The sequence below is a fragment of the Symphalangus syndactylus genome, chromosome 9, assembly GCF_028878055.3.
Source record: "Symphalangus syndactylus isolate Jambi chromosome 9, NHGRI_mSymSyn1-v2.1_pri, whole genome shotgun sequence".
Taxonomy (NCBI): domain Eukaryota; kingdom Metazoa; phylum Chordata; class Mammalia; order Primates; family Hylobatidae; genus Symphalangus; species Symphalangus syndactylus.
Genome location: NC_072431.2, coordinates 31,346,745 through 31,373,827, shown reverse-complemented (window position 1 = coordinate 31,373,827; position 27,083 = coordinate 31,346,745). Strand labels below are relative to the sequence as shown.

The 27,083-nt window shown below is 43.6% G+C and overlaps 2 protein-coding genes, 1 long non-coding RNA gene and 1 other non-coding gene across 12 annotated transcripts in view; 1 reads left to right on the top strand and 3 right to left on the bottom strand.

The window, feature by feature from the left end:
* Positions 1–2,188: 2,188 nt before the first annotated feature.
* LOC129490910 (small nucleolar RNA SNORD41) lies at positions 2,189–2,257 on the bottom strand. Its single transcript, XR_008660380.1, has one exon. It is a non-coding gene; the product is annotated as a small nucleolar RNA SNORD41 (small nucleolar RNA).
* A 7,771-nt stretch (positions 2,258–10,028) lies between these two features.
* On the bottom strand, positions 10,029–12,279 carry LOC134731416 (uncharacterized). Its single transcript, XR_010113645.1, has 2 exons — positions 12,059–12,279; positions 10,029–10,301 (listed from the first exon to the last, which is right to left on the bottom strand). It is a non-coding gene; the product is annotated as an uncharacterized lncRNA (long non-coding RNA).
* Positions 12,280–12,318: 39 nt separating this feature from the next.
* OXA1L (OXA1L mitochondrial inner membrane protein) lies at positions 12,319–18,310 on the top strand. Its single transcript, XM_055291867.2, has 10 exons — positions 12,319–12,402; positions 12,886–13,047; positions 13,592–13,805; positions 16,326–16,469; positions 16,725–16,810; positions 16,987–17,151; positions 17,331–17,435; positions 17,544–17,706; positions 17,794–17,874; positions 17,960–18,310. The coding sequence occupies exons 1-10, from the start codon at positions 12,340–12,342 to the stop codon at positions 18,082–18,084; spliced, it is 1,308 nt and encodes a 435-aa protein (XP_055147842.1). The 5' UTR covers positions 12,319–12,339; the 3' UTR covers positions 18,085–18,310.
* Positions 18,311–20,027: 1,717 nt separating this feature from the next.
* Positions 20,028–27,083, bottom strand: part of SLC7A7 (solute carrier family 7 member 7) — a 55,590-nt gene continuing 48,534 nt past the window's right edge. For 8 of the 9 annotated variants that reach the window (XM_055291859.2, XM_063609423.1, XM_063609422.1 and 5 more), the window contains 8 exons: positions 26,902–27,027; positions 25,477–25,621; positions 22,996–23,119; positions 22,640–22,743; positions 22,247–22,343; positions 21,158–21,307; positions 20,734–20,917; positions 20,028–20,517 (listed from right to left, as the gene is read on the bottom strand). In XM_055291859.2, coding sequence (XP_055147834.1) covers positions 20,411–20,517; positions 20,734–20,917; positions 21,158–21,307; positions 22,247–22,343; positions 22,640–22,743; positions 22,996–23,119; positions 25,477–25,621; positions 26,902–27,027 — 1,037 coding nt within the window. In that variant the 3' untranslated portion in view covers positions 20,028–20,410. Of the gene's footprint in view, positions 20,518–20,733; positions 20,918–21,157; positions 21,308–22,246; positions 22,344–22,639; positions 22,744–22,995; positions 23,120–25,476; positions 25,622–26,901; positions 27,028–27,083 lie in introns of those variants that run through there. The other variant, XM_063609424.1, reaches the window with a different exon arrangement.

Below are 27,083 nucleotides of genomic sequence, written 5' to 3'. Positions count from 1 at the left end.
CAGTTCAGGAGTTTGAGACCAGCCTGGCCAACATGGTGAAACCCATCTCTATTAAAAATACAAAAATTAGCCAGGTGTGGTGGTGCATGTCTGTAGTTCCAGCTACTCAGGAGGTTGAGGCAAGAGAATCACTTGAACCCAGGAGGCAGAGGTTGCAGTGAGTCGAGATCATGCCACTGCACTCTAGCCTGAGCGACAGAGTGAGACTCTGTCTCAAAAAAAATAATAAAAATGAATGGCCAGGCGCTGTGCCTCACGCCTGTAATCCCAGCACTTTGGGAGACTGAGGCCAGTGGATCATCTGATGTCAGTAGTTTGAGACCAGCCTGGCCAACATGGGGAAACCCCATCTCCACTAAAAATACAAAATTAGCCAGGCATAGTGGTGCACGCCTGTAATCCCAGCTACTCGGGAGGCTGAGGCAGGAGAATCGCTTGAACCCAGGAGGCGGAGGTTGCAGTGAGCCGAGATTGTGCCACTGCACTCCAGCCTGGGCAACAGAGCAAGACTCCGTCTCAAAATAATAATAATAATAATAATAATAAATAAAATGCTCTTCCTCGTGTCATTTTCCTATCTTCAAGTCTTTCCTTATGTCTACCCAAAGTCCACAGCTTGTCATGATTCAATGTTTTCCCAAACTTGATGCCATATTAAATCAATATTTAAATCAATGATTTCGTGAGACAGTCAATATATCTTAATACAATGCCCAGTACACAGTGAACAATCAATAATTAAGGTATCATTGAAGTTATTTCACCTACCCTCCTATTGCTATTTGCCACGTATCTTTCTACTCTAGTCAGGCTTGCCCCAGTTTTTGTGTCTGTATTACCAATAATATACCAATTACTTTTTAAACTAGTGTATAGGTTGAATTGTGTCTTTCCAAAATTTGTATAAGTCCTAAGCCTCAGTACTTGAGAATGTGACTATATTTGAAGATAAGGTCTTTAAAGCATTGCTTAGGTTAAAATGAGGTGCTCTGTTTTTTTTTCAGGGTGGGCCCTAATCCAATATGACTGGTGTCCTTGTAAGAAGGAGAAACCAGAAACACGTGCAGACAGAGGGAAAATCATGTGAAGACAGACTGGGAAAGTAGCCACCTGCAAACCAAGGAATCAGGCCTCAGAAGAAACCAGGCCTACTGGTACCTTGATCATGGACTTCTAGCCTCCAGAACTATGAGAAAATAAATTTCTGTTGTGTAAGCAACAAAGTGCATGGTATTTTGGTATGGCAGCTTTAGCAAACTAATACAAATATTATCTAAGAGAATAAACAAAATACGTAATCATTACGATAAATGTTAAAATTACAGAAAAATATAAAGATGGAAATAAAAATCACCTATAATTCCATCAACAGGTGATAACCATCATAAAATATTTGGAGGCCAGGCATGGTGGCTCATGCCTGTAATCCCAGAAATTTGGGAGACTGAGGTAGAAAGATCACTTGAGCCCAGGAGTTCGAGACCAGCCTGGGCAACACATGGAAACCCTGTCTCTATAAAATAAATAAATAAATTATATTAAAGTAAATAAAATGTTTGGAGTATTTGCTTCCAGGCTTTTTTTCTAAGATATGCATATTTTTTTCATTTTCACAAAATTACCATCATAATGTACTTACAGTTTTATATTCTGCTTCTTTTACATAATTATGACATTTTTCTTTTTTTTTTTTTTTTTTTGAGACGGAGTCTTGCTCAGTCACCCAGGCTGGAGTGCAGTGGCACGATCTCGGCTCACTGCAACCTCCACCTTCCAGGTTCACGCCATTCTTCTCCCTCAACCTCCCGAGTAGCTGGGACTACAGATGCCCACCACCATGCCCAGCTAATTTTTTTGTGTGTTTTTAGTGGAGACAGGGTTTCACCATGTTAGCCAGGATGGTCTCGATCTCCTGACCTCGTGATCCATCCGCCTCAGCCTCCCAAAGTGCTGGGATTACAGGCGTGAGCCACCGTGCCCGGCCTGAACATTTTTATTTCATCATGGACATTTTACCACCTTGTTATCCAAAACATGTTTTGAAATGGCTACATATTGTTCTATTGAATGAATACAGCCTAAGTCATTTCTATTCCCCTATTGATTAAAATGTCAGTTGTTTCCATTTTTAACCATTTTATTTATTTTTCTTTATTTTTATACATTTTTGTCTTTTTTTGACTCACCTCAGGATCAGCCAGTACGAATACGAGAGGAATCAGTGTCACACAACAGTCACAGTTGTCATCACTTCCCTCCAATTTTCATCTTTTTTGGAGGTTTGTTTGTTTGTTTGTTTGTTTGTTTGTTTGAGACAGAGTCTCCCTCTACTGCCCAGGCTGGAGTGCAGTGGTGTGATCTAGGCTCACAGCAACCTCCGCCTCCTGGGTTCAAGCAATTATCCTGTCTCAGCCTCCTGAGTAGCTGGGACTACAGGCACATGCCACCACACCCAGCTAATTTTTGTATTTTCATTAGAGACAAGGTTTCACCATATTGGTCAGGCTGTTCTCAAACTCCTGACATCAGGTGATCCACCTGCCTCGGCCTCCCAAAGTGCAGGGATTACAAGCGTGAGCCACCGCGTCTGGCCAATTTTCATCATTTTAAATAACACTGTAACGAACCTCTATGAATATAACTGTGATTAATTTCCTATGTGGAAATCTTTATAAAGGAATTACAGATTAAACTTTATTGCAGGCCAGTCTTCACAGTGTCCTCCACATACCCCACTCATCACTGCTTCCAGGCCTGCTGTCTTGCTCCCTCTGCTTGGAAGCACCAACCAAAATCTCACCAACACTCCTCCTTCATAAATGTCCCCTGACTGTTGTGACCCCATGTCAATTTCACCCTCACAGTTACCCTGTATTTTGTTACCTCAAACTTCATTACACACTCTACTTAAAAGTACTTTAATCATGTCATATATAGGTATTTTCTCCATATCTAGACTATAAATTCTTCAAGCTTTTTTTTTGTTTTTTGGTATCCTGGAGTATTAAACACATTGCTGAAATTTTAACCAAAAAAAAAAAAAACATGAAAAACCCATGTTTTAAAATAAATATATATTTGTTTAAAAGGAAGATTAAATAGAACTACTGGTATCATACTGTCTACCCAAAGTGGTTTTACATTCATTACAGTGATTTCTTAGAATATTTGATATTAAACATAATTTAAGAATATTAGCAATGGCAACAAAAGCCAAAATAGACAAATGGGATCTAATTAAACTAAAGAGCTTTTGCACAGCAAAAGAAACTACCATCAGAGTGAACAGGCAACCTACAGAACGGGAGAAAATTTTTGCAATCTACCTATCTGACAAAGGGCTAATATCCAGAATCTACAAAGAACTTAAACAAATTTACAAGAAAAAATCAACCCCATCGAAAAGTGGTCAAAGGATATGAACAGACACTTCTCAAAAGAAGACATTTATGCAGCCAAAAAACACATGAAAAAATGCTCATCATCACTGGTCATCAGAGAAATGCAAATCAAAACCACAATGAGATACCATCTCACACCACTTAGAATGGCAATTATTAAAAAGTCAGGAAACAACAGGTGCTGGAGAGGATGTGGAGAAATAGGAACACTTTTACACTGTTGGTGGGACTGCAAACTAGTTCAACCATTGTGGAAGACAGTGTGGTGATTCCTCAAGGATCTAGAACTAGAAATACCATTTGACCCAGCCATCCCATTACTGGGTATATACCCAAAGGATTATAAATCATGCTGCTGTAAAGACACATGCACACATATGTTTATTGCGGCACTGTTCACAATAGCAAAGACTTGGAACCAACCCAAATGTCCATCAATGATAGACTGGATTAAGAAAATGTAGCACATATACGCCATGGAATACTATGCAGCCATAAAAAAGGATGAGTTCATGTCCTCTGTAGGGACATGGATGAAGCTGGAAACCATCATTCTCAGCAAACTATCACAAGGACAGAAAACCAAACACTGCATGTTCTCACTCATAGGTGGGAATTGAACAATGAGAACACTCGGACACAGGGCAGGGAACATCACACACCAGGGCCTGTCATGGGGTGGGGGGAAGGTGGAAGGATAGCATTAGGAGAAATACCCAATGTAAATGACGAACCCATTAGGGTTCAGCAAACCAACATGGCACATGTATACATGTGTAACAAACCTGCACATTGTGCACATGTACCCTAGAACTTAAAGTATAATAATAAAAAAAAACAAAAAAAGAATATTAGGCCCCATGAGGGATAAATATTGACTTATGTGTATCTCTATTGCCTAGAATAGTACCAGATATATAATGAGGACTCGATAAATATTTTGTAGAATAAATAAATATTGAATGATGAATGACCTTTTACATGGTACTGTAGCAGGAATTATTTAATTATAACGTAGCTAGTTCCACTTCTTAAATAGCAAATCCCTAAAGACTACATCTTTTAAAAGATTGCCTGATTAAGCACAAACTGCATTCTGCATAGGGAGAAATCATCCGTGCATAATTAATGACTGAAAATTACCCACAGGTCTTTAATACGGAGATGTGATATTACAAACAGTGAAAACTCAGAGTCCCTCAAAAAAAAAAAAAACAGTGTATTTTTGCAAAAGGCAATATTGTTTTCCTTTATTGTTCATCCTGCCTGGAATGCCATGCTATTTTCTTTATTTTTATCTTTCTTTCTCTGTATCTATTAATTAAGGCCAAGATTAAAAACGGTTTCCTCCATGAAACCATCCCTGATGTATTCTTAGACATAATCTCTCTCATCAGAACTACCCAAGCACTTTATTCATTTCTCTCATAAGGCACCAAAGACTAAATGTCCATACCAGGTGAAAAAGCAAAGTAATTATCCAGAGAATAAACTTTTTAAAATTTTTCACTCAAAATATATGAATTAATCAAGACAAATGTACTATTTTGACAGGGCAGTGGCCTCTGTAAACTGTTTTTTTTACTTATGAATAAAATTTATTCATGTATAACTTACATAAAATGTGCCCATTTAAATGAATAGTTTGCTGAGTTTTGATAAATGTATTCACCTACATAACCACCACAATAATCGAAATATAGATTATTATTTTTTTTTTTTTTTGAGATGGAGTCTTGCTCCTGTCGCCCCAGCTGGAGTGCAAGGCACGATCTCAGCTCACTGCAACCTCTGCCTCCCGGGTTCAAGAAATTCTCCTGCCTCAGCCTCCCATGTAGCTGGGATTACAGGCGCCGGCCACCATGCCTAGCTAATTTTTGTATTTTTAGTAGAGATGGGGTTTCACCATGTTAGCCAGGCTGCTCTCACTATGTTGCCCAGGCTAGTCTTGAACTCCTGGTCTTTTTTTTTTTTTTTTGAGATGGAGTTTCACTCCTGTTGCCCAGGCTGGAGTGCAATGGTGTGATCTCGGCTCACTGTAACCTCCATCTCCCAGGTTCAAGCGATTCTCCTGCCTCAGCCTCCTGAGTAGCTGGGATTACATGCATGCGCCACCACGCCCAGCTAATTTTGTATTTTTAGTAGAGACGGGGTTTCTCCATGTTGGTCAGGCTGGTCTTGAACTCCCGACCTCCGGTGATCTGCCCACCTCAGCCTCCCAAAGTGCTGGGATTACAGGTGTGAGCCACCGTGCCCGGCCTCTTCTCTTGACTTTCTATTTCTTTTCTTATACTTACTTAAGGTCCAATGTGCTCTTTTCTTCTCTTATTAAGATGGATGCTCATGTGATGTCAGCAAAATGGTGGATGACAAAGCTCCAAGCTTTCATTATCCAACAGAAACTTCATAAAACAACCAGAAATGAGCTGAACTAACCTGTAAGAGCTCCAAAAAACAGTTAAAAGTTTACAGTAACCAAGTGAAAGCCCACCTTCAAAATGTTAAGAAAGTTTTGTGGTGTCTTTATTTGCCCTTGTCCCCTTCTCCTCCCTGATGTGGCAGTGCTCTTAGTCTGGAAGATGCAGCAGCCTAATTCCAAGTTCCCTCCCTTAAATGGAAGGGAGAAGAGCAGAGCTTTTTGCAAATTATTGTGCACATATGGGGGGTTCATAAAGGACTGGCCTCAGGTCTCAGAAAAGCAGTAGGCATTGCTCATGAAAGCTGCAAGGAGACTACAGACCCACTGACATGTGGAGTAAAAGACTATGGGTGGATACATACAGTAGACCATGTAAGGCCCCAGGAGAAACTGGACTGAGACTCTTTAGGAAATAAGACATTCAAAAGCAGCCATGTATATGGGGAAATTGGGAAGTTACACATGCCCAGGTAAGACACTTGGTCAGAAAAGCCCGAAAAGACCTTAAGCCTTGACCTCAGCTGATCCCTAGGCTCAAAGCAAGCCTTGCTCAGTGTTGAAGAACTGTACGGGTATAGAGCCAACCTGCAAAGACTAGGGGAGTTAGCTGTTTTTTCAAATGTCTAATTTTCAACAAAAACTACAAAAATTACAAGGCATACAAAGAAAAAGGAAAACATGGCACATTCAAAGGAGTAAAATTAATTGGCAGAAACCATTTCTGAGGACACCCAGACATTAGACTTACCAAAGACTTTAAAACAATTATCTTAAATTTGCTCAAAGAGCTAAAAGAAAACATGGACAAAAAACTAAAGGAAATCAGGAAAATGGTATATTACCAAAATTAGAATACCAAGAAAAGGACAAAAATTGTAAAAAGGAGCTAAACAGAAATTCTATAGCTGGAAGACACAATAACTGAAATGAAAATTCACTAGAGGAGCTCAAACACACAAGAATCAGTGAACTTGAAAATATGACAATTGAAATTTCCAAATCTGAGGAGCATAAAGAAAAATAAATAAAGAAAAATGGATAGGCCGAGTGAGGTGGCTCATGCCTGTAATCCCAGCACTTTAGGAGGTCAAGGCGGGTGGATCACTTGAGGTCAGGAGTTCGAAAACAGCCTGGCCAACATGGTAAAACCTCATCTCTGCTAAAAATACAAAAATTAGCTAGGCATGGTGATGAGTGCCTGCAATCCCAACTACTCAGAAGGCTGAGGCAGGAAAATTGCTTGAACCTGGGAGGCAGAGGTTGCAATGAGCCAAGACTGTGTCACTGCACTCTAGCCTGGGCAACAGAGTGAGGCTCTGTCTCAAAAAAAAAAAAAATAGAAAAGTGGACAGAGACCAAGGAACTTGTGGAATACCATTAAGTAGACCAACATATGCATTACAATTCCCAAAGAGGAGATAAAGAGGCAAAAAGATTATTTGAAGAAATGGCTGAAAATTTCCCAAATTTGATGAAAGACACTAATCTACAAATCCAAGAATCTCAATAAACTCCAAGTAAAATAAATCCAAAGAGACTCACACTGAGACACATTATAATCAAACTGTTGAAAGATAGAGAATCTTGACAGTAGCAAGAGAGATGCAACTCATAATGTACAAGTGATCCTCAATAACACTATCAGCTAAGTCCAGTCACTCTGGAAAAAAAAAAAAAAAAAAGACTATTGGCCATTTTCTCAGCAGAAACTTTGGATGCCAGAAGGCAGTGGGATAATATATTTAAAGTGCTTTAAAAAAAAAAAAACTGTCATGACAGGCATGCTGGCTCACACCTGTAACCCCCAACACTTTGGGACACACCAAGGTAGCTGTGTAGATCACTGGAGCCCAGGAGTTTGAGACCAGCCTGGGCAACATGGTAAAACCCTATCTCTACAAAAAAAAACACAAAAATTAGTTTCACCTGTAGTCTCAGCTACTCAGGAACCTGAGGCAGGAAGATCACCTGAACCTGGGAGGTCAAGGCTACAGTGAGCCATGATCACACCACTGCATTCCAGTCTGGGCAACAGACAGAGATCTTGTCTCTTAAAAAAAAAAAAAAAAATATGCAAAATCTACTCTGCCTGTGTCCTACAAAGGGAACAACAAAGCCTGGATGACAGCATATCTGTTTACCCACAGTTTGCTGAATATTTTAAGCTCACTATTGATACCTACCCTCAGAAAAAAAGATTCCTATCAAAATATTATTGCAGGCTGGGCACAGTGGCTCATGCCTGTAACCCCAACATTTAAGGAGGTGAAGGCAGGAAAATCACTTGAGGCCAGGAGTTCGAGACCAGTCTAGGCAACACAGCAAGACTGTCTCCATTAGAAAAAAAAAAATTACTGATCACTGACAGTGCACGTTGTCACCCTATAGCTCTGATCGAGATGTACAAGGAGATTAATGTTGTTTTCATGCCTGCTAACACAAAATCTTTTCCATAGCCAGTGGATCAAGAAGTACTTTTGACTTTCAAGTCTATTATTTAAGAAATATATTTTGTAGGCCGGGCACGGTGGCTCACTCCTGTAATCCCAGCACTTTGGGAGGCCGAGATGGGTGGATCACAAGGTCAGGAGATCGAGACCATCCTGGCCAACAAGGTGAAACCCCGTCTCTAATAAAAATATAAAAAAAATTAGCCGGGCATGGTGGTGGGCACCTGTAGTCCCAGCTAATCAGGAGGCTGAGGCCAGAGAATGGCGTGAACCCGGGAGGCAGAGCTTGCAGTGAGCTGAGATCGCGCCATTGCACTCTAGCCTGGGTGACTGAGCGAGACTCCATCTCAAAAAAAAAGAAATATATTTTGTAAAGCTATGGTGGCCATAGATAGCAATTCCTATGATGGATCTGGACAAAGTCAATTGAAAACCTTTTGGAAAGGATTCACCATTCTAGATGCCATTAACAGCATTTGTGATTCATGGGAGGAGGTGAAAATATCAACATTAACAGGAGTTTAGAAGAAGTTGATTCCAACCCTCATGGTTGATGTTGAGGAGTCTAAGACCTCATGGAGGGATGTAACTGCAGATGTGGTAGAAATAGCAAGAGAACTAGAATTGGAAGTGGAGTCTGAAGATGTGACTGAATTGCTACAATCTCATGATAAAACTTTAACAGATGAGGAGTTGCTTCTTCTAGACAAACAAAGTGGTTTCTTGAGATGAAATCTACTCCTGGTGAAGATGCTATGAACATTGTTGAAATGACAACAAAAGATTTAAAATATCATATAAACTTAATTGACAAAGCAGCAGCAGGGTTTGAGATGACTAACTCCAATTTTGAAAGATGTTCTACCGCGGGTAAAATCCTATCAAACAGCATCACATGCTATAGAGAAATCTTTCATGAAAGGCACAGTCAATTGATGCAGCAAACTTCATTGTCTTATTTTAGGCCACCCCAACCTTCAGCAACCACCACCCTGATAGTCAACAAACATCAAGGCAAGACCCTCCACCAGTAAAAATATGACTTGCTGAAGGCTCAGATGATCATCAACATTTTTAGCCAATAAAATATTTTCAAATTAAGGTATGTACATTTTTTTTAAACATGTTATTGCACACTTAAGAGACTGCAGTATAGTGTAAACATAACTTTTTCTTTTTGTTTTTTTGAGATGGAGTTTTGCTCCTGTTGCCCAGGCTGGAGTGCAATGGCACAGTCTCTGCTCACTGCAACCTCCACCTCCCTGGTTCAAGCAATTCTCCTGTCTCAACCTCCCAAGTAGCTGGGATTACAGGTGCTCACCACCACGCTTGGCTAATTTTTGTATTTTTAATAAAGATGGGTTTCGCCATGTTGGCCAGGCTGGTCTCAAACTCCTGACCTCAAGTGATCCGCCCACCTCGGCCTCCCAAAGTGCTGGGATTACAGGCATGAGCCACCACACCCGGCCTAGTATTTTTTTTTTTTTAAGAGATGGGGTCTTACCATGTTACCCAGGTTGGTCTCAAACTCCTGAGCTCAAGCAATCCACCTGCCTCAGCCTCCCAAAGTGCTGAGATTACAGGCCTGAGCCACCATGCCAGCCCAACATAACTTTTATATGCACTGCAAAACAAAAAAATCCCTGTGACTCACTTTATTATGATATTGGCTTTATTGTAGTGGTCTGGAACCCAACCCACAGTATCTTCCAAGTTTGCCTGTACATTTCAGCTATCTATTATTGAACAACAACTTAGTGGCTTAAAACCACAGTAATTTTATTTATTTGCTTGTAATTTTGCAATGTGGGCTCAAATAGCCTTTCTTTGCTCCACACGAAGTCACCTGAGGTGGCTCCAGTGGGCTGGAGAATCCACTTTTTAAATGGCCTTCTTCACGTGGCTGGCAAAAGTTGGTGTTGACTGCTGGCTGGGGGTTCAACTGAGGCCGTTGGCCCAAGTGGTTGGTTGGGCTTTTCACAGGCAGTAAGTCTGAGAAGTCAAACTTCTAACACAGTAGCTGGCTTCCCCCTGAATGCAAAAGCAGAAGCTATCAGGCCTTCTTAAGGCATAGTCCCAAACTGGCACAACATCACTTCCAACGCATTCTACTATTGATTAAAGCAAGTTACAGGGCCAATCAGACTCAAGAGAAGAGAACTCCTAAAGGTGCAAATATTGGGAAGCCTGGTTCATTTGGGGCCAACAAAGTAGCAGTGTACCATAAGATAGTCACCCTGCCAAGTGCTCTGTAGCTATATATTTGTAATTACTTCTAATTGTATTGAGTTTTAAAAGTAATCTCAAAAAAAAATCAGTAAGTTTCCATATCAAAAATCTGTTGATGTTTACAATAGCATCCAACATATGCAAGTGTTAGCTCATACCACTAATTATTACTAAATCAGTATTATATTTCTTTGCCTCCTATTTTTGCCATATCTGTCAGGTACATTCATAATCGTCCCAAATTAGCAGTCACTGAAATAATTTCAGGTTATTGTATCTTTCTGAAACTATAGTTTGTTGTTTAGAAAGTAATCTGCATATTAAGACTTCGTAAGGGTTCAAACATAATCAGCTCCACCTTTCTGAGCAGTAACCTTTTTCCCTGGAGATGAATGCTTTTAACTTCAAGAAACAGAACACCCAAGCAACAGACTTAGAGTCTAAACAGTAAAGACCTTTAATTATCTTTTTTTTTTTTTTTTTTTTTTTTTGAGATGGTGTCTGTCGCCCAGGCTGGAGTGCAGTGGCTCCACCTTGGCTCACTGCAACCTCCACCTCCGGGATTCAAGTGATTCTCCTGCCTCAGCCTCCCTAGTAGCTGGGACTACAGGTACGCACCACCACGCCTGGCTAGTTATTTTGTTTTTTTGTTTTTTGTATTTTTAGTAGAGACAGGATTTCACCATGTTGGCCAGGCTGGTCTCGATCTCTTGACCTAGTGATCCACCCACCTCAGCCTCCCAAAGTGATGAGATTACAGGTATGAGCCACTGCACCCGTCCAAGACCTTTAATTATCTTACACAACAAAGTCTGGAAATAGGCAGTTCCAAGCATGGTACAGCAGCTCAATGATATCATCAAGTATTTGGGTGTTTTCTATCTTTGCCCTCAACCATCTTCAGCACGTGAGTTTTTCTTTTTTTTTTTTTTTTTGAGACAGAGTCTCGCTCTGACTCCGTCACCAGGCTGGAGTGCAGTGGCACAATCCACTGCAACCTCTGCCTCCCGGGTTCAAGTGATTCTCCTGCCTCAGCCTCCCGAGTAGCTGGGATGACAGGTGCCCGCCACCACGCCCGGCTAATTTTTGTATTTTTAGTAGAGACGGGGTTTCACCATGTTGGCCAGGATGGTCTCGATCTCCTGACCTCGTGATCCACCCGCCTCGGCCTCCCAAAGTCCTGGGATTACAGGCCTGAGCCACCGCGCCCGGCCTGCATGTGGACTTTTCATCTCGAAACTTGTCCCCTCATGGTCAGTCCTCACACCACCCCACTTACAGAAGAAAAAATGGAAAGGTGAAGTCTCCTCTGGAAGCTTTGTCCTTTTATCTGGGAGGAAAATATTTCCTAGAAGCTGCCTTCTCTTAATCTCTGTCAGACTCTAGACTACCCTCAAATTTCATTGGACCTGCGATTACAATATTACCTAGCAATAAGAATCAAAAGAATCGAACATCATTGAGTAGGAAAAATCCTCTGCAAGTACAGCCAAGACTTTTCTGAGGCTATTTTTAAACAGACAAATCAGAGGACAATCGCGACATTAGAGGAAAATTACCCAGGTTTACGCCATCACTAACGATGATAGCTTACGATGATAGCTAACCCAGCTCTTCAACTTCCTTTCAATCTCCAGAAAAGGCTCTCTGCGTGCTCATGGTAACGTGGCTTTACAGATTTTTACCCACTTCAAATATGGCCGCCAAGCTCCGTTCTCTTTTACCACCTGATCTGCGGCGACAACTCTGGCTTCATGCCCGCTTCCAAAAGCGCTTCCTCTCGCTGGGGGGTTGTGGTTCTTAATGCGCAGGCGCAAAAGCAAGTCCTCTTCCGGGCAAAATGGCGATGGGACTGATGTGCGGACGCCGGGAGCTTCTGCGCCTGCTACAGTCCGGGCGTCGGGTAAGGATGCCCCGGGGCTGAGCACCGGGATGCTGCCCTGACTCAGTGAACCAGGCCCTAGGACAGCTCGTGCTAGGGGTATGAGCGGATGCTGACCTGCTCACCGGTACCTGAATGTCATGACCTCGGGTCACGTGAGGACGCGCCAGGGTTAGTCCCCGACACTGTGGGCCTAGCAGCCCCGTGTCAGCTTCTGGAATTGGCTTCGCCCCTGGCGAAAGCACCACGGCCTCGTTCTCAGGGCCCTCCGATGTGGGTCTGCGATAACTGAGATGCGGGGAACCCACGTTCGAGCTTCGCTCTGCAGGCACCACCAGCTGCATGCCTTCGGGCTAGCGGTCTGCGCGCGGTGATAGCAATGTCCTCACCTGTAGTGGCCGGGCTGCTTGCTTCTTGGGGAGTTAGCATAGTGAATACCCTTTGCCCCCACGCGAGGACTTCTGCTCCCGGTAAAGGGGCTTCATCATCCTTTTACACGCTCAGGTCCACAGCGTCTCAGGGTCCTCGCAATGGCTCGGGAAACTGCTGACCGCACGGCTCCTATTCCCAGCAGCCCGGTGCTGCTGTCGCCCACACTACCTCTTCCTTGCGGCTTCTGGCCCCCGCAGCCTCAGTACCTCTGCCATCTCGTTTGCAGAAGTCCAGGTAAGAGGCCTTTCGTTCCTGCAGTATTAGGAGTGGTGTTTCCTGGTTGGCTTCATATTTTGTTTTGTTTGGGAGCAGGGGGAATATGGAGCAGAGTTCTTGTCCACGCTCCACACAGCTTTCCAAAATGATAGCACCTCTGCTTGGGTTGGATTTTCAATTCAGTGGGGAAATGATTGTAAGTACAACAGGAGAGATGTTATATTTGGTTTGCTGAGCTGTTTTAAAGAAAAGCAATTGTTTCATGTTAATATATGGCAAAAATCAGGATAGTAGTATTCATATGGCTGAAGTTTGGGAAATAGTGATAAAAGAAATAACTTCCTAGCATGAAGGGAAGTCATGGAATCTTACTCAAAGTGACTTCTCTTCCTACCTGTTGATAAAAATGAGATGTCCTTTTTAAGCTTGAATTCTGCGGACACTAGGCTAACCTGGAAGAACAAGAAATAGAACAGAACCCAGTACTGGTTATTATAAGAAGGTCTCACTTTCTTTGTGTTCACTACTGAATAAATATCATACAAGGCTTTCTTTCACACAGGTTCAGGCCCCTCCTGTTGTTGCTGCAACTCCCTCACCCACAGCAGTACCTGAGGTGGCTTCTGGAGAGACTGCAGATGTCGTCCAAGCTGCTGCAGAGCAGAGCTTCGCTGAACTGGGGCTGGGGTCATACACCCCAGTGGGACTGATCCAGAATTTACTGGAATTTATGCATGTTGACCTGGGCCTACCTTGGTGGGGGGCCATTGCTGCATGTAAGGGAAATATACCCTGGACATGGGTTAGGGATAGAACCTCATAGATGGCAGTTCTTTGAATGGATTCAGGAAGTAGTTGCAGAAGCTCTGGGTTCAGAAGAGCAGATGATTTCAAATGAGCGATAGAGGTTCATGATACCTAGATGCACTCTGCCTATATTTCTTAAAGAGCATTACAAAACCACCAGATCATCTGGGATTCAAGAAGTATAGATATTTGAATACAAACATGGGGTTAGAGTCAGGGTACCTTATTAACAGTCATGAAGCTATCCTGGTTTAGAACAGAGGCTCAGGTCAGGCACTTAAACCCCTAAATTGGGAAGCCACTTGCATTGCTTTTGTAAAGCTAAAACTCTGCTTTGAATTATGTGTCTCTCTGCCACGTTGCTCTATCAATTATCTCTTCTCTCCCCTGTGTCTTCAACATTTCCCTCCTTACTGCCCTACCCTGAACATGTAAACATGCTCACGCAGACCCATGTGTTACCTGGGGGAAGATTTCTTCCCTTCATCCTTAGTTCCCCTTCACCTACTACCCTATCTTTCTTCTTCCTTTGATGGCTGTTACTTATTTTGTTGTTGTTGTTAATTTTTGTGGGTACCTAGTAGGTGTATATATTTATGGGCTACATGAGATGTTTTGATACAGGCATGCAAGGTGTAATAATCACATTATGGAGAATGAGATATCCATCCCCTCAAGCATTTATCCTTTAAGTTACAAACAATCCAATTACACTTTTTATTTTATTTATTTATTTATTTTTTAAACGGAGTCTTGCTCTGTCACCCAGGCTGGAGTGCAGTGGTGCAGTCTCAGCTCACTGCAACCTCCACCTCTCAGGTTCAAGCGATTCTCATGTCTCAGCCTCTCGAGTAGCTGGGACTACAGGTGTGCCACCACACCTGGCTAATTTTTACATTCTTTATTTAAAAATATTATTATTGACTATAGTCACCCTGTTGTGCAATCAAATAGTAGATCTTATTCTTTCTAATTTTTTTTTACCCATTAACTATTCCCAACCTGACTACCCTTCCCAGCCTCTGGTAACCTTCCTTCTACTCTTTGCCCATGATTTCATTTGTTTTGATTTCTAGATCTCACAAATAAGTGAGAACATGGCAATGTTCGTCTTTCTGTGCTTGCCTTATTTCACTTAACATAGTGATCTCCAGTTTCATCCACGTTGTCACAGATGACTGGGTTTCATTCTTTTGATAGCTATTACTTAAAAGATTGCTCTGCATCCAATTAGCCTACTTCTTTCCATTTACTCCCTCAGCCGTCTGGCTTTTACTCATACCACCTCATTCAAACTGCCAGTAACATAATTGCTAAACCCACTTTTATTATACTTGGTCTTTCTGCGTTAGACACTTTAGACCTTAAAATCAATCCTTTCCCAGGCATGGTGGCTCACGCCTGTAATCCCAGCACTTTGGGAGGCCGAGGCAGGCAGATCACAAGGTCAGGAGTTTGAGACCAGCCTGGCCAATATGGTGAAACCCCGTCCCTACTAGAAATACAAAAATTAGCGAGGCATGGTGGCGGGCGCCTGTAGTCCCAGCTATTCAGGAGGCTGAGGCTGGAGAGTCGCTTGAACCTGGGAAGCAGAGGTTGAAGTGAGCCGAGATCGCACCACTGCACTCCAGCCTGAGCAACAGAGCAAGACTCCGTTCAAAAAAAATAAAAAATAAAGTCAATCCTTTGGCTTTTATGATAACCTTTCCTGATTTTTCTCCCTGTCTTTCTGACCATACTTTCACATCTCCAAATTATCTTACCTACCGCTTCGGTGCCAGTAGTCTGGGTTCTATCCTTAGCTCCCTTCTCTTTCTACTCCGTATCATTCATCATAATGTTGATAAAGCTAAACCTATAACCTAGTCTCATATTTGTTGGAATGACCAGGAAACATGAAGTGTGAGAAAAAAAATATGAAGGAGCTAAAGCAGTAGGCCACCAGATTATTTCCTACTCCAGGGATTTCTAGAACAATGGCTTCCAAACTTCATTCCTGGAAGCCCCAGAGTTTTGTAAAGGAACATCTGAGCAAGGGGAAGGCCACCACATAAGCAATTCTGCAGCCAGGCTTTTCTTTTGCTCAGGGCAGCTTTTTTTTTTTTTTTTTTTTTTTTTTTTTTTTTTTTTTTTTTGTACATTGGGGCTACATTTACAGTTTGATGGAGCAGGGGGAGGCTCTTTTGATCACAGAAAAGTTTGGAAGCTATTGATCTAGAAAAGTGCTCCTGTCAGCTTTTTGTTTGAGGGATCAAACAGGATTCCTAATCATCTGCTTAGAGAAGTTAATGCCATACTTTTGTGGTGCCAGAGAACTGAGGCTTAAAGCAACTAATTCATACCCCTGACCTTATTTCTGGGCCTCTTAGGCATGAGTCACAGAATGGACAAGGGAAGAATAAGACCCTTTCGTAAGGACCTAAAAACCTTCAACCTTCTTGCTGCAGAACTGCTTTAATTTCACTCCAATCCTAGTTTGTATTTTCCAGGTACAGTCTTTGCCCGCTGCCTGATATTTCCTCTCATCGTGACGGGCCAGCGAGAGGCAGCCAGGATCCACAATCACTTGCCAGAGATCCAGAAGTTTTCCAGTCGAATCAGAGAGGCCAAGTTGGCAGGAGACCATACTGAGTGTGAGTCAGTTGCAGAATGAGCGTGGGAGAAGACCACATTTGCACTTTTCCTTACATTCTGCTGGGGGAAAGGAACAATGTAAATCAGAAGTTGCCACAGTCGGGAAAGTTCTAAAGGTTTATCTGTTTCTTGGGCCTAATACTCCCAGTCGGCGAGGGTTGGTTAGAAATTTCACAGGCCAGGTAGATGATGAGGATGTTCACCTCCACTGATATAACTGTTACCACAACCATTAATTTCCCCTCACCTCACAGATTACAAGGCTTCCTCGGAGATGGCATTTTACCAGAAAAAACATGGTATTAAACTCTTTAAACCTCTCATTCTCCCTGTGACTCAGGTGAGCAAAAACATTTCCTTCCTTATTTCATCCAGTACCCATCAAATTTCCTCTCTGTGTTTCATGTGCCCCAGGTCCCCCAAAAAACAGGTGGTGGTGGATTATACATGGCTTTAGTGGGGTGATGAAAATGTTCCCTCTGGTAAAGCATGCTGACAGTTTATCTTATGTAACAGGCCCCAATCTTCATCTCCTTCTTCATTGCTTTGAGAGAGATGGCCAACCTTCCTGTGCCCAGCCTGCAGACAGGTGGCCTCTGGTGGTTCCAGGATCTCACGGTATCCGATCCCATCTACATATTACCACTGGCAGTCACTGCTACAATGTGGGCTGTCCTTGAGGTAAGCCCAGATTGGCCAAGTGCCAGGCCTGCAAAGTGAACTGGGATTGGAGGGTAAAGTAGTTGTACAGAATGGTCATCCTTCACTTGCTGGAGAAAGAGTTGATGGGTAAGAGATTAGAGACAGATTCACTGAAACTGACAGCTTTCCCGACTTTTCCACCCCACTTCTTTTGGCAGCTAGGTGCTGAGACAGGTGTGCAAAGTTCTGACCTTCAGTGGATGAGAAATGTGATCAGAGTGATGCCCCTGATAACCTTGCCCATAACCATGCATTTCCCCACGGTATGTAATGCCTTATGGGCTGGCTCCAAGGCCTTCCGCCTAGCCTAGCCACCTAGCAAGCTGACCAGGGATACAGCTTCTGAGTCCCTTCTCTGTGTTCTCACCCAGGCAGTGTTTATGTACTGGCTCTCCTCCAATTTGTTTTCCCTGGCCCAAGTATCCTGTCTCCGGATTCCAGCAGTACGCACTGTACTTAAAATCCCCCAGCGTGTTGTACATGGCCCTGACAAATTACCTCCACGGGAAGGCTTCCTAGAGAGCTTCAAAAAAGGTAAGGGCTCATCCTCTGTGAAACAGGACTAGGGAAAGGGGTCTAAAAATAGGAATGCAACTGACTCTCTTGCTTCTCTTTACACAGGCTGGAAAAATGCTGAAATGACGCGTCAGCTGCGAGAGCGTGAACAACGCATGCAGAATCAGTTGGAGCTAGCAGCCCGGGGTAAATAGTCCTTTCAGGCCAAATTCTGTCTTTTGTTTCTTCCTTTCTGTTCTTCATTGAAATTTGTTTTCTCTTCTCCCCTCAGGTCCCTTACGACAGACCTTTACCCACAACCCTCTCCTACAACCTGGAAAGAATAACCCTCCCAATATCCCTAGCAGCAGCAGCAAACCAAAGTCAAAGTATCCCTGGCAGGACACGCTTGGCTGACTTATGTTCCATGTGCATTCTGGCAGGAACTCTGTCTCTTCAGAGACTCATCCTCAAAACAAGACTTCACACTGTGTCCTTGCCCCAGTCCTAGGAACTGTGGCACACAGAGATGTTCATTTTAAAAACGGATTTCATGAAACACTCTTATACTCATGTTTATAAGAGAGCACTGGGTAGCCAAGTGATCTTCCCATTCTCAGAGTTAGTAAACCTCTGTACTACATGCTGCTTCCTGAGACTTATTGAACAGGGAAATGAGTGTGTGCTTCAGAAACTGAAGAATACCCAGCATTTTGGGAGGCCGAGGTGGGCGGGTCACCTGAGGTCAGGAGTTTGAGACCAGCCTGGCCAACATGGGGAAACCCCATCTCTACTGTTTTACAAAAACACCACACATGGTGGTGCACACCTGTAGTCCCAGCTACTCGGGAGGCTGAGGCAGGAGAATTGCTTGAACCTGGGAGGCAGAGGTTGCAGTGAGCCAAGATTGCACCACCGCACTCCAGCCTGGGCAATAGAGGGAGACTGTCTCAAAAAAAAAGAAAACTGAATAATAGAGTGGGTCATGATTGCTTTTGCTGGCCCATGGCCTTGGAAAATATAATGTTTTAACCTGGCATTAAGGGTTTAAACTTCCACCCAGGCATGGTTGCTCACGCCTGTAATCCCAGCACTTTGGGAGGCTGAGGTGGGTGGATCACCTGAGGTCAGGAGTTTGAGACCAGCCTGGCCAACATAGTGAAACCCTGTCTCTACTAAAAATACAAAAATTAGCCAGTTGTGGTGATGCGCACCTGTAGTTCCAGCTACTTGAGCAGTTGAGGCAGGAGAATCACTTGAACCTGGCAGGCAGAGGTTGCAGTAAACCAAGATCAAGCCATTGCACTCCAGCCTGGGCAACAGAGTGAGATTCTGTCTCAAAAAAAAAAAAAGAGGCCGGGTGCAGTGGCTCACGCCTGTAATCCCAGCACTTTTGGGAGGCCGAGGCGGGCGGATCATGAGGTCAGCAGATCGAGACCATCCTGGCTAACATGGTGAAACCCCGTCTCTACTAAAAAAAAAATACAAAAAATTAGCCGGGCATGGTGGCGGGTGCCTGTAGTCCCAGCTATTCGGGAGGCTGAGGCAGAAGAATGGCGTGAACCCGGGAGGCAGAGCTTGCAGTGAGCCGAGATTGCGCCACTGCACTCCAGCCTGGGCAAGAGAGTGAGACTCCTTCTCAAAAAAAAAAAAAAAAAAAAACAATTTAAACTTCCAACCCATGCATGTGTTGTTCTATGCACATTCGGATTGCAGTCTAGAGGTGTGGCTGATAAGTTGAATGTTGAGATTGTGTCTAAATATAGTAACCGCACTTCTTGATCCCAAGATTACTTTAAAAATTTCAAGAAGTAGATGTGTGCAAATTCTTAGTGATAATTAAGAATGAAAGTTCCAGGCTGGGCAAAGTGGCTCACACCTATAATCTCCACACTTTGGGAGGCTGAGGTGGGTAGATCACTTGAGTCCAGGAATTTGAGACCAGCCTGGGCAACATGGCGAGACCTCGTCTCTGCTAAAAAGTTAGCTGAGCATGGTGGTGCTTGCCCACAGTCCCAGCTACCTGGGAGGCTGAGGTGGGAGGACAGCTTAAGCCCAGGAGGTTGAGGCTGCAATGAGCCAAGATCATGCTGCTATACTCCAGCCTTGGCTACAGAGCAAGATCCTGTCTCAAAAAGGAAGTTCATGGCATTTTTATGTAACAATCCAGCATTTCACTAGAGCAGTTTAAGTGTTCCGTTGTCTGCCTTTGTGTAGAGCCTGGTTTGTCAGCCTTCAGCAGCTAGCTTGAGAGAGAAAAGATGGATATACTTTAAAGCATAAGATTGATTTTAGTCTTTGTGTTTCTAGGCTAATGGGAGCTGTCCTAGAGATACTATGTAAAATGAAGCCACTCAGACTTTAGGAACATAACTTTTTATTGTCATCCAGCACCTGTGATAGTTTCATGTCTCTCTAAAGGAGACAGGAAATGGGAGCATTGTGGGCCCTTTTAAAAGAGGAGTAGGTAGGCACACTCAGGTGCTTCTAAAACAACCAAGCCCACACCTGACGTGCTCCTCCCCACAGTCTCCTTTATTGTCCCCTTTAAAAGTCTGGAACAGTATGTAGCAAAACAAATAAATTACTTTTCATTTCAAAAAGTAAGTTCAAAGGTTGCAGCTGCCTAGGCCAGGCTTCTGGACAGGTGCCTCCAAAGAAGTGAGCTTTCCTTTTCAACTTCCTTAGCTCTAGCCAGTAGACCAGAAACCCCTGCTTTCCACATCAGGATTCCAGATGGTGTCTAGTTAGACTTGGGATCCTGTTGCTCGGGCATCTCTCCTCCATCTTCCAAATCCATTTCTGCAGCAACTGACATACACAGGACCTGGAGGTACCTTGTGGCAGACCCTACAAAGAGAACTTTGAGTTGGAATTGAGAAGAGGTCAACTGGGCTGAGTTCAAGTGTCATGGAATGGAACTTGGCCTGAGGGGAGTGATTCCATTAAGCCGAAGGGTTCATAAGAAGGGGCTAAGGCAAAGATGTCTTTGGAGGCTAGATTTACAGAAAAAGGCAAAAACCAAGCTCTACAATAGCTGAGCGGACTTAAGGATGCACGGCTTACCCACGATCCTTCGGAGGTAAAGCGGTCGCTTATGTTCTGGCACTCTGACGATGAGGAAGTAAAAGGGCAGGCCTGAGAGGGCAATGGCAATGCCGATGAGGGAGTTGATAGTATCACTGTAAAGTGGAACAGCCACCAGGAAGATGGTGCAGAGGCAGAAGACAATCGGGAAGAAAACGCTGAGCTAAGGGCACAGGAAACATAACTGGGGTGGACAACTCAGGATTCTTAACAGCTGAAATGACCCCACCTCCCATAAGGATTAGCACACTGAGCCTTCTTTCCATACCTTTAATTTCAACACATTACTAACCATCAAGTCCCAGGCAAAAGTTTCTAAATAAAGAAGTGTCTTGTAATAGCCCCCTGTAGCAGCAACTCTAGCTGTTTCAGATGGAGCAGAGGTAGGATGGAGTTGCCTTACCTTGAGGGGACGAGGTCGATTAGGCTCCTTCCAGCGCAGATAAAGCTGACCCACAATAGAAAGCCCCACAAAGAACCAGTAGCTGAAGCTGTAGTAGTTAATGAGCTGGAAGATGTCTTCCACGCACAAGTAGATCAATGCCATGATACCCTGTAAGCGTGAGCCTAAGTCAGCTCTTCTCAGGGCCTTTGTTAATCCAAAGGCTTTTCACTCCCTTTATACCCCAGAAATCCATCCCGTCAATCCTCAAAGTCTCCTGGTCCTCTTCTGTTTTTAATCCCTTTAACACCCTAGTTTCAGTACCTTATGCCCTCTCTTATAAGTCAGTAATCTCAACTGGTTTTCCAACCCATTCTTCAAGTTAACCCTGTATAAAGCAAGCTCGAAACAATCCCTCAAAAGTCTTGCATAGGACCCTTTCCATAATGGCTCCAACCTACAATAACCAGCTCTTATCTCCTCCTACATGTTGAGTATCCCTATTCTGAAAATCCAAAGTGCTCCAGTGAGCATTTCCTTTGAGTGTCAAGTCAGCACTCAAAAAGTTTCAGATTTTTAGAGCATTTCAGATTTTGGATATTCAGATTAGGGATACTCAACCTGTATTAAAACCCACACTGCTTTACCACAGGATTTTCTGATGCTATTTCTCCTACCTAAAGCCAATCTCTACCATTTGCAGCCTTAGCCATCAAGATGCACTTTTTTTTTTTCTGAGAACACTTTGGTGGATTTAAGACACACACACACTTCTAGAAGTAATTCTTCATTCACCCTCTACTCCCATGGAAGTGATCATTTCTTCTCTTAAACACCATATCACTATCTGTCATGGCAATCAATCATTACAGTGTATTCCATGTACTTTATGCCTTATCTTAGAGCAGAGGTGTACCATTCCTTAGAGCATTTGGATTTTCCCTATAGCAGTTAGCATAGTGCCTTGCCCATGGTGAACATTCTGATCCACCAATAGTTTTTCTATTGGAATCTCTTTTAGAGCTTTCAGGAAGCTAGAACAGTCGCTTCTGCTGTTACTAAAGTTTCCCCCGCAATCTGGCTTTCAGTCTCATCCTTGAGCTCACTTACATTGAAGAGCAGAGAAGGCACTGGTGTGAACCGCTCAACATGGATCATGCAGATGGCATCAGGGAGATGGCCTTCTCTTGAGCCCACAAAGAAAAGCCTATGTTAGGTAAGATAGGAGAAGCTGAAAAAATTGGTGGACACGGTGCAGCCTGGTTCACCTGCCACATGGCCCTCCCTCTCTGCCATCCCTTCCTTCAAAAGTGTTTGGATAATACAGACTGGAGCCCAGTATTAAGATTAATGACAACTGCAGGCTTCTGCTAGAAACAAGAAGAAAGAGGTTGTGGTATCGGTTGGAGAACACAAGTAATCAAAGGCTGGGTCCTGTAAGTTCTACTGTCCACTGCATAGCCCTTCGATGATACACCCCCCCACAAAAGATGCCACTCTTACCTAGAAGCAGCCACAATGGAGGCATTGAGGCCACCAAAACAGGATAATGCAACTGACAGTGGAATTATCCAGTTAAATATTCCAAATATCTGATCTGCAAAAGTCTAAGGGAAAAGAAGAGTCATTAGCAGGATCTAAAAGGGATGAAAGACATGGATGGGCATGCCCCCAGATTCCCCTTATTGGGACTCCAACCTGTCTTCCACAGTGGGGGTAACAGGACCTTCTTGCAAGCCCTGTATTCTAAATTAACTCCTTTCAGGGCTGTCTACCCCCTTTCCAGGACTTTCAAGAGCTGGAATATACCCAGTACCCCACAAGACACCCTCAACCTTCTGCTAGTGAAAACCCTTTACCACAGCAACAGCATCACTGGCCAAGATGTCTCTCATGTCTAGCACAGTATAATAGGCCACATTGGTCAAGATATAGATGATGGTGACAATGGGCATGGAGATGCCAATGGAGAGGGGCAGGTTCCTACAGCCAAATAGAATAAAATACACATTAGTCCCACAGTCATATCCCTATCTCTCCTTTAATCCTTAGACTCTCCCTGCCACACCAGTCTTTCCAGGGATGGAGACTCTTGCTACATTTCCTCAATGCATTTGTCTTTGATGGTGCCCTGGATAGTGGCTGAAGCTCTGAACACTTAAGAACTAAAGAACGTTAGGGGAAAGGAATATCATATTAGGAGACAGGACTGTGCAGCTGGGAGCAGTGGCTCATGCCTGTAGTACCAACACTTTGGGAGGCTGAGGCACGGAGATGGCTTGAGTCCAGGAGTTGGAGACCAGCCTGGCCAACATGGCAAAACCCTGTCCCTACTAAAAATATAAATAATTAGCCAGGCATGGTGGCATGCACCTGTAGTCCCAGCTACTCGGGAGGCTGAGGTACGTGAATCACTTGAACTCGAGAGGCGGAGGTTGTGGTAAGCCAAAATTGTGCCATTGCACTTCAGCCTGGGCGACAGAGCAAGACTCTGTCTCAAAAAACAAACAAACAAAAAAATTAGCCAAGCATGGTGGCACATGCCTGTAATCTCAGCTATTTGGGAGGCTGAGGTGGGAGGATCACTTGAGCCTGGGGAGGTTAAGGCTGCAATGAACCATGACTGGGCCACTGCACTCCAGCCTGGGCAAGGCAGCCAGAGCCTGTCTAAAAAATAATAATAATAATAAAATATATATAAAAAAAAGGGGGATTAACAAAGACTGTCCTAGCATAATAATGCACAGGAAAATGGGAGGTTATTTTGCTTTATACTCCAAAGATCTTTCAGTGTCAGGATTCCATCTCTAAGATTATCAACATTGGCAATTTTGCCTCAAGGTTGAGAAATATAAAAATAAATTATGGAGGCAAATTGTGAAATTTAACATCTTCAGAGAATAAGATAGGCCTTCAATAGGAAGAGAAGTGTGTGTATCTGACAAGCAACCTGGAAGATATGTCTGCCCACCTTTTCCTCAGTTTGAGAACCTCGGGAGCCATCCTAATTGGTGGGCAAAAGAAAGATGGAAGAGCTCTCAAGGTCCCTGTAACCCAGTAAAGCCATGATCTTTATACACATCCTTAACAGTAAGGCTGCCAAAAAAAAAGCACAAAGTGGGGCAAATACTCTGCAAATAGAGTCATGCAGCTTCTGTCCGGTAGGTGGAAGTACCACCCAGGCCTTGATCCTGCTTCTGTTATCTCTGTTCCCATAGCGTTACCACTAGTTGTGTATCAAGAGTGCTCTTCTGTTTCTCAAGCCAAAAGGAGTTTATTGCTATAAGAATTGTGATTCTTCTCACTTAAGCATTTACAGAAAGCTGAGCACAGTGGCTCATGCCTGTAATCCCAGCACTTTGGGAGGCTAAGGCGGGCAGATCACCTGAGGTCAGGAGTTCGAGACCAGCCTGGCCAACATGGTGAAACCCCGTCTCTACTAAAAATACAAAAATTAGCCAGGTGTGGTGACAGGCGCCTGTAATTCCAGCTATTTGGGAGGCTGAGGCAGGAGAATCACTTGAACCTGGGAGGCAGAGGTTGCAATGAGCCAAGATCGCGCCATTGCACTCCAGCCTGGGAAATAAGAGCAAGACTCTCTCCAAAAAAAAAAAAAAAAAAAAAAGGAAAGAAAATTTACAGAAACTCCACTCCCTGGCAAATCTTAGTTCCCAGAATTATAGAATTTTAGAGCCAGGAAAGGCCATGGAGATCACAGAATTTAACCTTCTCAATTACAGATAAGGAAGCAGGCAAAGAGATGGCCAGGCAACTCCCTCAAGGTCAGCCAACAAGTCAGTGGAAAGACAAACTCTAGGTCCTTGACTTCCTGTCCAGTTCTCTTGTTCACTCTGTATATAGACTACAGAGCAATAATGGTGGGGTGACTTAATTGAATGACTGAAACTATACCACAATGTCAGTATGAATTTAGGAAACAAGGAAGGTATCAGAGGGAAACATAGGAAGGTTTCTGGAAGTCTATATCCCAAAGCTATGTATGTGGGGATAAGGGTGGATGAAATATCTATCAAGGAAAATCTGTTTTAAAAATATACATAAGCATGTAATACAACCTGCTTTAATTAATGCAAACATTAATGAACAAATGTAAAAATGCCTTTAAAAAATTTACAAAGCATACATGAGAAAGTTCATATTTTAGCCATGTTACTGTGATCATAGACAAGTTACTTCTCTGAGCCTCAGGCCTGCCATCTATTAAAATGAGGCTGATAAAATTAACCTCATAGTGGTTGTGGTATGCTGTCTGGCACATAGTAGGAGCTCATTAAATGATGGCTATCACTGCTATGGAAAGTTGGTGGTGCAGTACCTACCTCTCAGGATTCTTGATCTCTTCAGTGACATAGTTGAGGGTGTCCCAGCCTGAGTAGGAGAACAGAGCTGAGTACAGTGCCAGGGCAATATCACCCACTGCAAATGATGAACCCTCAAAGGAATTCTCAAAATGAGTGGAGGCTCCTGGAACCCAAGAACATTGGAAGGCAGGGGATTAGTGGCTCATTCTCCCACTTCAAGATGGTCAAGTAAAGGACTGACAATATGGTAATATAATAGCAGGTAAGTGGCCTACAACATCTTTGGCAGCAAGAGTACCAGTAAAGGAACAGGAAACAGAAGAGAGACGTCTGTAGAGATAGACCAGAATGCCCTGCATCCTAATGACATAGATGGGGATCTTGACAGGAAGGGTCCAGGGTAGCTTTCTAGGATAAGAAACCACCATAGAAGGCCGGGCGCGGTGGCTCACGTTTGTAATCCCAGCACTTTAGGAGGCCGAGGCGGGCGGATCACGAGGTCAGGAGATCAAGACCACGGTGAAACCCCGTCTCTACTAAAAATACAAAAAATTAGCCGGGCGTGGTGGCGGGCGCCTGTAGTCCCAGCTACTCGGAGAGGCTGAGGCAGGAGAATGGTGTGAACCCGGGAGGCGGAGCTTGCAGTGAGCCGAGATTGCGCCACTCCAGCCTGGGTGTCAGAGCGAGACTTCGTCTCAAAAAAAAAAAAAAAGAAACCACCATACAGCAGAAAGGCTGGAGAATAGAAACAATGCAGTTCTGTTCTGCTCTGCAGGCTGCCTGATTCCTGCCTCCTATCACAATCTGCCAAAGCCAGCTCCCAGGGCATGGCTGTCAACCCTTTGCCAAGATCAGCCTCCTCTGGGAGGCAGCGTGCATGGAAGTTAAAGGACAGACTTTTGGGTCAGTTGTCCTGGATATAAATTTCATCTCCTCTACTTACCAGCAGCAACTTGGGCAAGATATTTAATTTTTTTTTTTTTTTTTTTTGAGACAGAGTCTCACTCTGTCGCTCAGGCTGGAGTGCAGTGGCACGATCTTGGCTCACTGCAACCACTGCCTCCTGGGTTCAAGCGATTCTCCTGCCTCAGCCTCCCGAGTAGCTGGGATTACAGGCACCTGTCACCACGCCCGGCTAATTTTTGTATTTTTAGTCGAGATGGGGTTTCACCATCTTGGCCAGGCTGGTCTTGAACTCCTGACCTCGTGGATCCACCTGCAATGGCCTCCCAAAGTGCTGGGATTACAGGCATGAGCCACCACACCCTGCCCAAGATACTTAATTCTGCAGCCTGTTTCCTCATCTATAAAATGTGAATAATAATAGTGCCCACCGAACAAAGTTATAGTAAGAAATGAGATAATGCACAAAGAGCACTTAGAGGAGTACGGCTCACAGAAAATGCTTAACAAAGATTAGTTGCTACTAATATTATTTCTTACCCTGGCCAAGTCTAACAATGCCTGCAACGATGACCGCGATCAGTGCCAATACTTTAGCATAGGTGAAAATATCTTGTACCAGGGTTCCCCATTTGACATAGGCACAGTTAATGAAGGTTAAGAGACCTGAAAGAAAAATAATACTGATTGGTGACTTACCCTTACCACCGTAGGGCCTTAGA